The sequence below is a fragment of the Microcaecilia unicolor genome, chromosome 3, assembly GCF_901765095.1.
Source record: "Microcaecilia unicolor chromosome 3, aMicUni1.1, whole genome shotgun sequence".
NCBI lineage: Eukaryota > Metazoa > Chordata > Amphibia > Gymnophiona > Siphonopidae > Microcaecilia > Microcaecilia unicolor.
Genome location: NC_044033.1, coordinates 435022654 through 435037527, shown reverse-complemented (window position 1 = coordinate 435037527; position 14874 = coordinate 435022654). Strand labels below are relative to the sequence as shown.

The window sequence follows — 14874 nt, the reverse complement described above, 5'->3', positions numbered from 1 at the left end:
CTTCTAGAAATCTGGGCAGGCTGTCTTTATGCTATCCAGGTAGGAGCTTGAATGGAATTTTCAGTTACCTGGTTAGCTGTGATTTTAAGGAAAGGAAAAGGAGATGGAATTTGATGTATCACATTCTGTGGTTACAATCAAAATGGTTTACATCATATATTCAGGTACTTGTTTTGTTCTTGGGGTAGTAGAGAGTTAAGGGGCCCTTTTACAGAGCAGCAGTAAGCTAATCTGGAACTACCGCGGGGCCAATTCGGGCGCCGGTGGTAGTTCCAGCCCTGGCATGCGCTATTTACCATGCTAGGGAAAACAGCTAGCCATTTTCTAGCGTGCTGCTAACCCGGCGGTAATCTGGCAGTGCTGCGCTACCCGGTTACAACCAGGTTAGTGCGGGAGCCCTCAACGCTACTTCAGTGGGTGGCGTTAAGTGCTCCCCCCCCTGCATGGCCACACGGTGGGTGAAATCTTACCGCATGGCCATGCCATGTTTTGGCCTTTTTACCTGCTGCGGTATAAAGGGCCACAGCACGTGGCAAAAATGGCCCCCGCCCTTTTTACCATAACTTGGTAAAAGTACCCCTGAGTGACTTGCTCAAAGTTACAAGGAGCTGCAGTGAGACTTGAACCCTGTTTCCTTGGTTCGTAGGCTGCTGCACTAACCATTAGGCTACTCCTCCAGTCCATTTTCAATATGTTAACTAGGTAATTGACTGAATAAAATTGGGATAGGAAAAAAGGCCTAAACATCACCAGTACCAGGATAAGTGCCAGTGGTCAAGGTATGCTTGCATATTCAACACTGGCTGGTATCCAGACAACAGCATGAAAATCCGAGTATAAAGTAATCACAGTGACCAGCATTTAAATTAAACGCCAACAGCAACAGCTGAATATTATGCCCTCTGTTTTTCAAAGCATCTGACCCTCCCAAATAGTAATCCTGTTTTTTCCCCTCTAATCTTTACAGGAATGGTATGCCCAATGTGACTGAACAGTCGTTAATTTCTGCTGGTGAAAACCGTGTGCAGGTGCTGAAAAGTGTGCCTTTTAATATTGTTCTTCCACCGGGTAACCAGCTGATCGATAAGAGGGGGCAAATTGCTGCCCCAGACACTACTGTAACACTCTCCATTGCAACGATGCCAACACATTCCATCAAAACAGAGACCCAGCCTCACACTTTTGCGGTGGGCATTCCTCCGACAGCGTATCACTCGGAGCCTGTAGAACGTATTGTTGTGTTTGACAGAAACCTTAATCATGACCAGTTCAGTGCCAGCACCCAGCCGCCAAATGCACAGAGACGGACACCTGATTCTACCTTCTCCGAGACCTACAAGGAAGGTGTGCAGGAGGTAAAGCAAACACAGACCTTCCATCCTTCCTTCCTTCCTATTCAGAGTTGTACCAGCTAATCATACAGTGTGCTTGCTCTGTATCACATGATATATTAATTGTTATGTAAGTTTGAAATCTCACTCTCTTGAATTAGAAATAGAAGATTGGTGCAGAAAAGTGCCTGGGTATTATTCAGTAAGTTAAGTTTTGAAACCAGAAATTCTTAAGAAAACCATTGGGGATTATGGAGATAGTAGATGCAATTGCAAAGTGTCTGTAAGATTTTGGGGCTCATTTTCGAAACAGAAAAATGTCCAAAAAGTGGCACAAAGCAGCAGATGGACTTTTTTTTTTCCAAAACGTCCAAATTGCTATTTTCAAAACACATTTTTAAGACAGTTTTCTATGCAGTTTGTATGCAGTTCATCAAAATGTGAAGGAGGCGTGTTGGGGGCGGGATTTGGGCATTTTGAACGTTTTTCTGCCATAATGGAACAAAGAAAAATGTCCAGGACTACAAGTTAGACGGTTCGGTCTAGACTGTTTCAATCACAACAAAGTCACAAAAAAGTGTCCTAAATGACCAGATGACCACTGGATTAAGGAATGGCTCCCCCTTACTCCCCTAAAAACCTACTATATCTACATATAGGTGACACCTGCAGTCGTAAGGTCTATTGTAGGAGTGCACAGTTGGGTACAGTAGGTTTTTGGTGGGTTTTGGAGGGCTCCCCATACAATATAAGAGGGTAAGGGTGAAATGTGTACCTGGGACCTTATAAGTGAGGTCCACTAAAATGCCCCCAATGGTGCCCCACTGCTCTGCTGTGATGTCTGTGTGGCCAGTCTACTAAGAATGCTGGCTCCTCCTACATCCCAATGGCTTGATTTTGTGTGTTTTTCACTTGGACATTTTTGTTTACAAAAATGGTCCAAAAAGATAGATGCGCTGAGCACAACAACATCTAGCAAATCGCCATTTTTGAAACAAAAAGATAGACATTTATCTGGTTCTAAAATCGCTATGTTCACCACTTGATTTTTGGATGCTTTCAATGAAACTCCCTAAATCAGACACCATATGGAAAATGCCCCTCTTTGTTTGTCAGTGTCAGTATTAAAACAGAGATGGGATCCTTGTCTATTCTGGGCTAGGAGAGAGTAGCTTAACTATGCACAGAGCTGGAAACATGGGGACCTGGTTTAATTCTAAATCCTAAATTTGAATCTTAACTGGCAGTATCATCGGTAGAAAAATTAATTCAAGGGGACAATTTTCAAACTGCATGTTTAAGACAAAGTCAGTGGGTATTTTTCTACCTGCAAATTTGTACATTTGTAGTCACTCTTTGAAACTTGTAACAGGTAGAAAGAACATGATTTTGTTGGTACATTTTGTTAATGGAAAATAGTGAACTTAGAGTTGAACATGCAATTCATGCTATTTTCATCCTCCATGGACTTTAAAATGTCTTCAGTAGTGCCTCTCTTAAATGTGGTTTAAAGTAGTGTTACTGTAGAATAAATTACATACTTTTGAGGGGGGGGGAGTTGTCAAGGTGAGCTACTGTTAAGGCTAATAATTGTTAACCTCATTTATTAGTAACTAGGTCACATTGCAAAAAATGAGACTTCTGCTAAAATAGCACTTTAGTACTAAAATGACAAATCTTTGATAGTAGCCCATGTTGATAACTATGCCCCTAAACTGCATTGAGGGAGGGCAATTTTAGACTCTCATTTTATGTATGTAAATATCTATTTACTTGCATAAACAGCTTTGAAAACTATCCTTTAATTTATTTTTGTTACATTTGTACCCCGCGCTTTTCCCATTCATGGCAGGCTCAATGCGGCTTACATTAATTACCTACAGCACACATTGAAGGTCATTTTATAAAGGGGCACCTAGTTAAAGCAAATTTTAATGTGCCTACATGAAGCCTATTTTATAAAGACATCCCTAGAGCTGCTGTAAATGTACTCACAAGTATTTGTGAATTACCATTTTATAATCTGCATGCTTATGCGCTCTGCCTGTGCTCCACCCCTGTGCATGCCTATGGGCAAAGTACATGTTATCATTTTACAGCATGCATTTTGCACCAATCTATTCTATGAGAGACAATTTATGTACATATGTGGCCATATATGTATGTCTATGACTAAAATACCTCCAGAGTGGGCATGTACTTTATTACTAAAAGTGCATTGCCCTTATAAAATTACCTTCACCCAGTGGGAATAGTAAAAATCCTCATATGTTTGTAAATCCTATAAAATCCAAAAAATGTTACAGCAGTTATTGATTTTGCTACTTTCAATGGGTGACACACCAGTTTTTAACACTTAAAATCTTAGTCCATGGCAGTGTTTTCCATAGCTGACCTCTTGATCCATTAGCCAGCTGGGTTTTCAGAATACACGCAGTGAATATGTATCAGATATATTAGCATACATTATGCAAATTGTATCTCATAGATATTTCATTGTGGGTGCTCTGCAAACCTAATTGTCTATGAGGTTAGTAGGCCAGGTTTCCAAGACACCTGTGTATGGTGGTGTACAAAAGACAATGAAAAGTTGAAGAATCATTGGACATAAGCTGTTTGGTAGTCATGTAGCTCCATCTCTACCTGTTTTCAAATCTATGCTGAAAACCCACCTTTTCACTGCTGCTTTTGGCTCCTAGCCACTACTCATTTGCCTCCCCCCTTGTTCCTTCTCACCCAGCACTTGCCCTTAATTGTCTTGTCTGTTTGTATTATTTTAGATTGTAAGCTCTATTGAGCAGGGACTGTCTTTCTGTGTCAGGTGTTCAGCGCTGCTTGCGTCTGGTAGCGCTATACAAATGCTAATAATAATAATAATTATAGTGATTCTAAAGAATGTAATATTTTTACAGAAACATAACTGACATCATAATGTACATTTGAAGGCTGTTTTTATACCAAATATTTTATAAGGATAGCATTGCTTGATGAGCACTCATAAGTGACATTACACCACTAGAAGGAGAAATTTCCCTAAATATAGTCATTTAGGAGGAAATTCAATAATGGCCTCTCATAGATAGTTGCAGAACTGCTGGGTGCTAAGTGTGATTTGTATAACAGCAATCACGTGTATTGCTGTTATACAGTACTAATATGTTTGCATTTTCGCTGAGTTGCCATGTCAAAGACTGGTGTAAATGCTGATGCCTAAGTACTATTATTTATTGCATTTGTATCCCACCTTATCCCACCTATTTGCAGGCTCAAAGTGGCTTACATAGTATTATTAACATGGTTTTTCCAGTGTATCAAGTATTGTTAGTATTGTGTAGAGATTAATTAAGGGAAGAAAGAGAAGGAAGGGATTTATTAGGGTATTGATAGAAGGTGGGCTTTCATAACTGAATGGGTTGGTGAAGTGGATTAGTGGGGCTGTAGGTTCTCATTGTAGCAGTTAAACACATAAATGACAAGTTAGGGCTTTAAATCAGGAATGGACGTTATTTAAAAATGCCATCGTGGAAGCCCAGACCAGATGTATTCCAAAGGTGGAAAGAAGAGCAAACAACAGCCAGCATGGTTAAAAGGTGAAGTGAAAGAGGCTATCACAGCCAAAAGATTGTCCTTCAAAGAATGGAAAAATGATCCAAATTAAGAAAATAAGAAGCAACATAAATAATATCAAGCTAGATGCAAAGCACTAGTAAAGAAGGTTAAAAGAGAAAATAAAGAAAAACTTGCCATGGAGACAAAAACTCATAGTAACACCTTTTTCAGGTACCTTAGAAAGCCTGGGAGGGAATCTGTGGGACCGTTAGATCATAATGGAGCAAAGTGGGCACTAGGGAGGATAAGGCTATAGCCTTGAGTGAATTCTTTGCTTCGTTCTTTACGGAAGAAGATGTAAGAGATCTACTTGTACTGGAAATGGTTTTCAAGGGTGCTGATGCAGAGGAACTGAAATAAATCTCGGTGAATTGGAAGATGTATTGAGCTTATTCAACAAGTTAATGAATGATAAGTCACCTGGACCGGATGTTATACACCCCAGGGTACTGAAAGAACTCAAACATGAAATTGCTGATCTGTTACTGATCTGTAACCTGTCATTAAAATTGTCCGTAGTACCTAAAGATTGGAGGGTGGCCAATGTAATGCTGATTTTTAAAAAGGGTTCTGGGGCAAACGGGAAATTACAGAACAGTAAGCCTGACTTCAGTACTGGACAAAATAGTGGAAACTATTAAAAAGAATAGAATTATGTAACACATAGAGGGGCATAATCGAATGAAAACGTCTATCTCCATGGGCGTTTATCTCCGAGAACGGGTCCGTGAAGGGGCGGACCGAACCGTATTTTCGCAAAAAATAGACGTCCATGTTTTATTCGACAATTTGTGAGCTGGGCGTTTTTGTTTTTCAGCGATAATGGAAAATGAAAGCGCCCAGCTCAAAAACGAATAAATCCAAGGCATTTGTTCGTGGGAGGGGCCAGGATTCGTAGTGCACTGGTCCCCCTCACATGCCAGGACACCAACCGGGCACCCTAGGGGGCACTTTTACAAAAACAAAAAAAAAAGGTAAAAGAGCTCCCAGGTGCATAGCACCCTTCCCTTGTGTGTTGAGCCCCCCCAAATCCCCCTCAAAACCCACTGCCCACAAGTCTACACCATTACTATAGCCCTAAGGGGTGAAGGGGGGGCACTTACATGTGGGTACAGTGGGTTTGGGGGGTTGGACGACTAATAAGCATTTAGCAGCACAATTGTAACAGTTAGGGGGGGGATGGGCCTGGATCCATCTGCCTGAAGTCCACTGCACCCCCTAACAACTGCTCCAGGGACCTGCATACTGCTGCCAGGGAGGTGGTATGACATTTGATGGTGAAAATAAAAAGTTGTGAAACATCATTTTTTTGTGGTAGGAGGGGGTTAGTGACCACTGGGGGAGTCAGGGGAGGTCATCCCTGATTCCCTCTGGGGGTAATCTGGTCATTTAGGGCACTTTCTGGGGCCTTATTTGTGAAAAAACAGGGTCCAGGAAAAGTGCCCTAAATTCTAGCTACAAACGCATACTTTTTTTCCATTATCGGCGAAAGGCGCCCATCTCTGTTCGGGTGATAACCATGCCCCAGTCCCCCCTTCACCACGCCTCCGACACGCCCCCGTCAACTTTGTACGCTTCCGCGATGGAGTGTAGTTGAAAAAGTTCGGCTTTCGATTATACCGCATTATTCGTTTTTGTGAGATAAATGTCCATCTCCCGATTTAGGTCGGAACTTGGGCGTTTTTCTCGTTCGATTATAAGCAGGATAGACAAACATGGTTAATGGGACAGAGTCAGCATGGGTTCAGCCAAGGGAAGTCTTGCCTCACCAGTTTGCTTCATTTCTTTGAAAGCATGAGTAAACTTGTAAATAAAGGTGAGCCGGTTGATGTAGCATAACTAGATTTTCTGAAAGCTTTTGACAAAGTTCCTTATAAGAGACCCCTGAGAAAACTAAAAAGTCATGGGATAAGAGGCAGTGTCCTTCTGTGGATTAGGAATTGGTTATTGTTCAGAGGTAGGATTAAATGGCCATTTTTCTCAATGGAGGAGGGTGAATAGTGCAGTGCCACAGGGATCTGTACTAGGACTGGTGTTATTTAATATATTTATAATTGATCTGGAAATCAGAACGATGAAGCACAGGGTTGGTAGACAGGTTGCCTAGGCTGTGAAGGCATACAGACACACGTTGCATTTATTTGTAATGGCAACTTATGTAGCTTTGTGCCTATAGAAAATTTTTTTCTGCAAATGCTGCCGTCCAAGGTTACATCAGCTCAACGGTAGGAGTAATTTTGTGCATGCATGTGCTGGTAAGAACCAGTTTTCAAGCATGTGTTATATGAGATGCACACCTCAGTGCTGATCCTGCCCATACTTCACCCTGCACATGTGAAGGGTAATTTTACAAACTATTTTCATGGGTAGAACACAGATTTATGATAAATGGTTTCATGGTCTTACCATGACCTCAGAACCAGGCATGTCATGATCCTGGGGCATTTGGTAGAGCCCACCCTCCACCGACTGGGAGTGTCATCGAGGCCTGCTGGCGCCTGCAGTGATGTAAGATGTGGGACAACTCTGGCGGGACATTTAATCCCAGCTGACACTGGCTCCGGCAATTTTTGCGTTGTTAGCTGCCCAGTTTCTATTCAGTAACATATCCCAGTGGCAAATGAGACCTTCCCCCCCCCCCCCCCCCCCCCCCGTTATTACACATTCAAGTGAATAATAAGTCCACTTTAGAGTTGCGACTATTTTATAAAGGCAACATAGCGTATAATTTTATAAATTTTCTTCCACGTTCACAGTTACGTTACATGTGGAAAAGCCTTTTTATGAAACTGTATGTGCACATAGGAGAGTCTGCACTGAAGGATTGCACACACACGTACTCAGACCGTGCATAGGCATTCCCAGGGGTTTAATTTGAGTGTAGTGTTGTAATGCTCATGTGTTTTATAAAATATGTGGATACATTACACCATCTTTGGAGCAGATGTAAATCTGTGTATTTGAATTTGCATACTACTGAGGTTAGCAGCCAGCATATGATATGATATGATATGGTGCTTGTAGTCCCCCAACTCTCAACATTATGGTTCAGAGCAGATCACAACCAAGAAAAGGACACAAAATTAGAAATATGATTTCTGAAACAGATAAAGAAACTTTTGTAGAAAGACTAGTATGTTGGTCTTGTCCTAAGCTTGATGGGTAAAGAACACCAAAATTGAATAGCCTGATAAACAAAAGTTAGCTGCAAAGAACTTTTATATTTGACACCTAGAAACAAAGGAAATTAGAGGAGTCGAGAGTCCCTTGCCTCGGATGTACTGCGAGATAATGGAAAAGAAAATAGCTTTACTAAATAATCGATACACGAGCTGTCAAAAAATCTTACAGACCCAACAAGCCAGCTTAAAAAAAAAACATCTTCTATAGGAAGCCAGTGCAACCTTATCAAACATGGAGTGGCATGGTCAAACCTCCTCTAGCCAAATATCAACTCTGCTCTGGTATTTTGCAAGACCTGCAATCTTGAAATATAAGACGCTGCTAGAAAAAACAGTATAAGCCATTGCAGTAATCTAAATAAGATAGAATTATTAACTGAACCAGTGAAACAGAATTGAAATGTTTTTCAATTAACAGTGCACCAATATTTCTAAGCTGGTATAATTTAAAGAAAACTGCCTTAGCTACTGCGTTTACCTGGGGTGCCAATGATAGGGAGGTGTCCAGATAAACTCTGAGAATCTTTGGAACTTAAGGCCCTGTTTACTAAGCCGTGCTATAGGTGCGCTAGCATTTTTAGCAAGCGCTAAAAACACTAGCACGCCTTAGTAAAAAGGGCCCTTAGAATCATAGAAACATTAACATGTAAACGCTTGTGTTTGCCTTTATAAAATAGGGATAAAATAGGTGCTTTTATGGAATTTCATCATAAGTATCCTAGTACCCCTTATTGCTTAAGAGTAGGTGGTATGTTTTTGCATTGCCTATTTATATGCTAGGCGAATTTAAATGCCTACTTGAGTCTGTAAAATTGCTGTTCTACATGCTCAAATTTCTCGTAAAATTACCTCCTAAGAGAGTAATTTTCTAAGTGGCTGCCTAAATTGTGCATTAAATACATGCATACATTTCACTGCGTTCGTCATTTCTCTGAAAATTATCCCACTGAAAATACCCATGAATATTGACATCTGCAATTCAGCATGTAGAAGATTGTCAAGAGCATTTATGTGCATAATGTTGAAAATCTGAAAGTATGCACCTGAGTCCAAACCCAACCTCAGTTCCACTACTGAGGATGCCTCCGCTTGCATAAAATGGCATTATGGGGTAATTAAATATGGTGACGTCTACTTTTAGGCAGTAGGACGGTGCGCAAATGGGGTGTTCTAGTCATTTATCTACAGTTGACCTCTTATACAGTACTAGCAGAAAAGTATATGCCATAATTATATAAATATATGTAGGTGCACATTTTTCTTTATAGAATAGGTTTGAAATAAGCGCTATAACCAGTGCTGTTAGTAGGCGTCCTGATACAGCTTTTACTCGCACAAACTTCAAGCAGTATTATAACAAGTCACTTTCTCCCAGATTTTATATATGGTGCCCAGATGTGCATACCCAAATTGGTGCACAGGTTCAAGATGTTTGCACAAATTAATTGAGTGATGAGTCTGTGCTATCAATAATTGGGTGCTGACAACCAAGTACTGAAGTTAATTGGTTAGTTAAGTTAACAAGAAACAATAGCAGTAGCAACCAATAAGATCTCTACAGCCTACTGTCAATTGGACACCTGCCTCAATTATTTGATGAACCCCCCCCCCCCCCGCTCGATTCATCACTGAACTTACCTCCCACCTCAACTTCTTGTTCCAGCATTTCATATTCCCCAAAGACAAAGGTATATACTACTCACACCATTACCAAAAGACACCAAAAAGAAAACTAACGATATCACCAACTACCAACCTGTGGCATCCATCCCACTTACAACCAAACTGATGGAAAGCATTGTAGCTAAACAACTTACTGAATACATCGACAATTTCTCAATCCTTCATGAATCATAGTCGGGCTTCAGATCTCTCTACAGTACGGAAACCGTCCCGGTAACTCTCCTAGCCAAGTTCAAAAAGGAAATCACATTAGGTAAAAACATACTCCTCTTGCAATTCAACTTGTAAAGTGCATTCGATATGGTTGACCACTATATACTATTAAGAATACTCGACAAGATAGGCATAGGAGGGAATATACTCAAATGGATCAAGGGTTTCCTAACCACGAGATCTTATCAAGTAAAAGCAAACTCAAACATATCACCATCATGGAGTACCGATTGCGGAGTACCCCAGGGTTCACCTCTCTCACCCATATTATTTAATCTGATGATGATCCCCCTTGCTCATGCCCTATACAAGCATAATCTTAATCCTTTTCTGTATGCGGATGATGTCACCATTTACATACCGTTGAACTCTAATCCTACAGAAATCACTGTTGCAGTAAAGACTAGTTTAAGCTTAATGGATGCTTGGGCATCGGCATTCAAGCTCAAACTCAACAAGGAAAAAACTCACTGCCTTGTTCTCTCTTCTCACCACAAAACAAACCTCCCTTCATCCATAAAAACCCCGGAACATACTCTTCCAATATCGGACAAACTGAAGATCCTTGGAATTACTATTGACACCAACCTAACCCTGGAGAGCCAAGCCTCTGCCACCACGAAGAAAATGTTCCATGCAATGTGGAAACTCAAGCAGATCAAACAATTCTTTCCAAGGGAAACTTTCCGTAACATAATTCAAACAATGGTACTATCACATGTTGACTACTGTAACGCCGTATATGCGGGATGCAAAGAACAGATCTTAAGGAAACTCCAGACTGCGCAGAACACGGGAGCTAGACTCATTTTCGGAAAGACAGGATTCAAAAGTGCTAAACCCCTACGCGAAATACTGCACTGGCTACCAATCAAGGAACGAATAATCTTCAAAATTTGCACTCTGGTCCACAAAATAATCCATGGTCTGGCCCCAACCTACATGACCAAACTTATCGACTTACCAACTAGAAACATCATCGAATAATCAAGAACGTTTCTAAATCTGCATTACCCAAACTGTAAAGGACTAAAATACAAATCAACATATGCATCCAGCTTTTCCTACATTTGCACCCAGCTCTGGAACGCTTTACTTAGAAACATTAGAACTGCGAACACCGGTCTAAAATTTCAAAAAGACCTCAAGACTTACCTCTTCCGGAAAGCCTACCCAGCAGACCCAAACTAATTCATGAACAATGCATCACATCTTTCAATCTAAGAAATGAACAATATCCCTTCCACATAATCCTATTACTTTAAACTGTACGAATTTTACCACTCCAGTTATAATTAAATGTACTTCTACCCTTATTCTAACTCTGTATTGCTCACTAGAAGCTGTTGTCCCATCCCTGGAGACTTATCAGCCTCATTGGGATTACTTCTTTCTATATGCTACTATATATTCGTCTCAGAGTTGTATTCTCTTTTCCGGAACCTTATCAGCTTCCTTGCACCACCTACTGTTACTCTATTTTCCACTCTGTATATATTCCCGGAGTTGGTACTCTCCTCTCCGGAACCTGTAAGCCACATTGAGCCTACTGCTATGCGGGAAAATGTGGGATACAAATGTAATAAATAAATAAATAAATTGGCACGCATCTGGCTCTGTACTATTCTATAAGGCATGGAGCATAGCTCAAAAGAGGGTGTGTCAGAGGCGTTCCAGAAATTTGCACGTGTAGTTATAGAATACTGCTTCATGCCGGCATTTACACTAGGTTTCAGCAGGTGTAAGTCTGGCACTTAAAGTTAGGTGCAGGGATCAGCTCTGTGGGATACTCTGTAAAGGGTGCATGCCTATTATAGAATACCACTTAGTGCCAATTTTTCTGGTGCCTAATTTTGAGCCATCACAAAATAATCAGAGGTAAATAAATTTTACTAATGGATGATCATTAAGCACTGTCAAAATATTATTCCCATATGATAGAAACTAAGACAAAACCATCAGCAAATCATCCAAAAGAATTTTTTTAGAAATGTTCTCATATATTCTCAAATGGACTATCACAGACCTGCTGACCTTAAATTATATCCTTGGCCATGTAACCGTTGCACATTCCACAATTATTTTATGATGCCAACTCATACATTGTGCTTTTTAAATAGGAACGAAGTACTTAACTTGTTGAAGTGTAGAGTATTGGGTCTAGACATGTATCACATTTCACTAAATAGCTGTTTCAAGGAACCCAACTAAAATCTCATTGCAATTGTGAACGTCCCTGAAAACAGAAAAAGAGTCACTATTTTTTGAAATCACTAAAGTGTAACTTAAAGCTGAAATTCTCACCAAAAAAAATTAGAAAAGGTAAGGACAAACATACCCATTTCTAAAAACTCTAGCTGAAAAAAGACGCCCTGGCGAACCGGAAGTCAGGATGGCTCCATTTAAACCTGAAGATGTCACTGCCCCGGAAATTACAGGGAATGATTTAAAGACAAAAAAAATTAGGGACCTTTTTACTAAGCCACGTAAGGCTCTATTCGTGCCCAATGTGCGCCAAAAAGGAGTTACCACCCGGCTACCGAGTGGCTCTTGCGGTAGTTTCATTTTTGGCGCATGTCTGATACACGTGTCTGAAAAATAACTTATTTTCGGACGCGCGTATCGGATGTGCGCAAAGTGGTATTTGGCTTGCGTAGGTCATTACCGCCCGGTTACCGCGTGACAGTTTACCGCTAGGTCAATGGCTGGCGGTAAGGTCGCAGACCCCAAATGGATGTGTGGCAATTTTGATTTTTGCTGCACGTCCACTTTGGCAACAGTTTTAGAAAGGCCTTTTTTAGAGGTGTGCTGAAAAAGTGGATCGGCGCACACTCAGGCTACTGCAAGCCATTTTTCAGCGCACCTTTGTAAAAGGACCCCTTAATAATGAATACATTTGTTCAGGTCAGTGAATGATGAATAAAGCCCCTTCCCAATTAACATTGCCTAATTTTGAGCACCATTTATAGAATTCCCCCCTTTATGCATGAAAATTTATTTTGAAAATTGTCGTCTAATTGTACTAGTACTACTGCCATTCATTTCTATATCTCATTTCTGTATGGCTCCTTGGAAGTTACAATTCAGTCATGATATGGAGACAAAATAAAGCCTTATGAAATGTGTTTACATAGACATGTTTTCGGATGGGCATGGGGGATTAGGGACCCCTCTACCCCCCTAAATGTAATGAAGAGCTGCAGAGTGAAAGCAGAGCAAGAGATGTTTGAACTACATGCAAAACAGATGAGGAGTAAAGAAGAAAGATAACAGCAAGAATAACTCATTATTATTATTATTATTATTTGTTACATTTGTACCCCACATTTTCCCACCTATTTTTGTATAAGAAACACATCTGCTTAGAATTGGTTTTGGATATGGGGTTCTTTTTTTGTGATAGTGGTAATGATTTGTGGATTTTGGAGAGGTCACTTAGCTTCCCATTGTACAAATGTAGCCTGTAAGCTGCTTGAGCAGAGATCTTCATTGGTGTGATTTATCATGTCCAGTGCTGTGTATGTTGATGATGCTATAGAAATTTAGGGTTTGATATAGCTCTATTCTTCACTTTCACTTCATATTCAGAGATTATCCAGCAGGCTTAAGCCACTAAGCTATCTCTCCCAGTAAGCCATCTCTCTCCCCTTCAATCTGTTCAAAATTCTGCTGCACGACTTGTATTCTGCCAGTGTCACTACGCTCATAGTAGCCCTTTCCTCAGGTCACTTCATTGGCTCCCTATCTGTTTCCGCGTACAGTTCAAACTCCTCTTATTGATGTACAAATGCATTCACTCTGCAGCTCCTCAGAATTCGTTGCCAGAGAATGTAGTAAAAGTAGTTAGCTTAACAGGGTTTAAAAAAGGTTTGCAGTTCCTCTGGAATTCGTTGCCAGAGAATGTAGTAAAAGCAGTTAGCTTAACGGGGTTTAAAAAAGGTTTGGCTAGCTTCCTAAAAGAAAAGTCCATAAGCCATTATTAAAAAGGACTTGAGGAAAATCCACTGCGTACTTCTAGGATAAGCAGCATAATACTGTTTTGAGATCTTGCCAGGTACTTGAGACCTGGATTGGCCACTGTTGGAAACAGGATGCTGGGCTTGATGGGCCTTTGGTCTGTCCCAGACTACAAGTACGCAGTGGATTTTCCTCAAGTCCTTTTTAATAATGGCTTATGGACTTTTCTTTTAGGAAGCTAGCCAAACCTTTTTTAAACCCCGTTAAGCTAACTGCTTTTACTACATTCTCTGGCAACGAATTCCAGAGTTTAATGACACACTGTGTGAAGAAATATTTTCTCCAATTCTTTTTAAATTTACTATTTTGTAGCTTCATTGCGTGCCTTCTAGTCCTAGTATTTTTGGAAAGAGTAAACAATTGATTCATGTCTACCCGTTTCATTCCACTCATTATTTTGTAGACCTCTATCATATCTCCCCTCAGCCATCTCTTCTCCAAGCTGAAGAGCGCTAGCCACTTTAGCCTTTCCTCATAGGGAAGTTGTCCCATCCCCTTATCATTTTTGTCACCCTTCTCTGTATCTTTTCTAATTCCACCATCTTTTTTGAGATGCAGTGACCAGAACTGCGCACAATATCTCTCCCGACACTCCTTCCTGAGAACTCTGTTCATCAGGTAAAATCTCTCTTATCTGTACCCTTCTTCTCCAATGCAAACTCCAGACTCCATTCCTTTTGTCTTGCTGCACCATACGCTTGGAATAGACTTCCTGAGTCAGTATGTCAAGCTCCATCTCTGGCCGTCTTCAAAACTAGGCTAAAAGTCCACCTTTTGACTCCTAACTCCTATTCACTTGTTCAGTACCCATGTCTGTTTTATGACTTCATAATCCCTTA

The 14874-nt window shown here is 40.6% G+C and overlaps 1 protein-coding gene across 5 annotated transcripts in view; it reads left to right on the top strand.

The window, feature by feature from the left end:
• Window positions 1-14874, top strand: part of GRHL1 (grainyhead like transcription factor 1) — a 169443-nt gene that overhangs the window by 53760 nt on the left and 100809 nt on the right. For all 5 annotated transcript variants that reach the window (XM_030198875.1, XM_030198874.1, XM_030198876.1 and 2 more), the window contains exon 4: window positions 968-1355. In XM_030198875.1, coding sequence (XP_030054735.1) covers window positions 968-1355 — 388 coding nt within the window. The remainder of the gene's footprint in view (window positions 1-967; window positions 1356-14874) is intronic.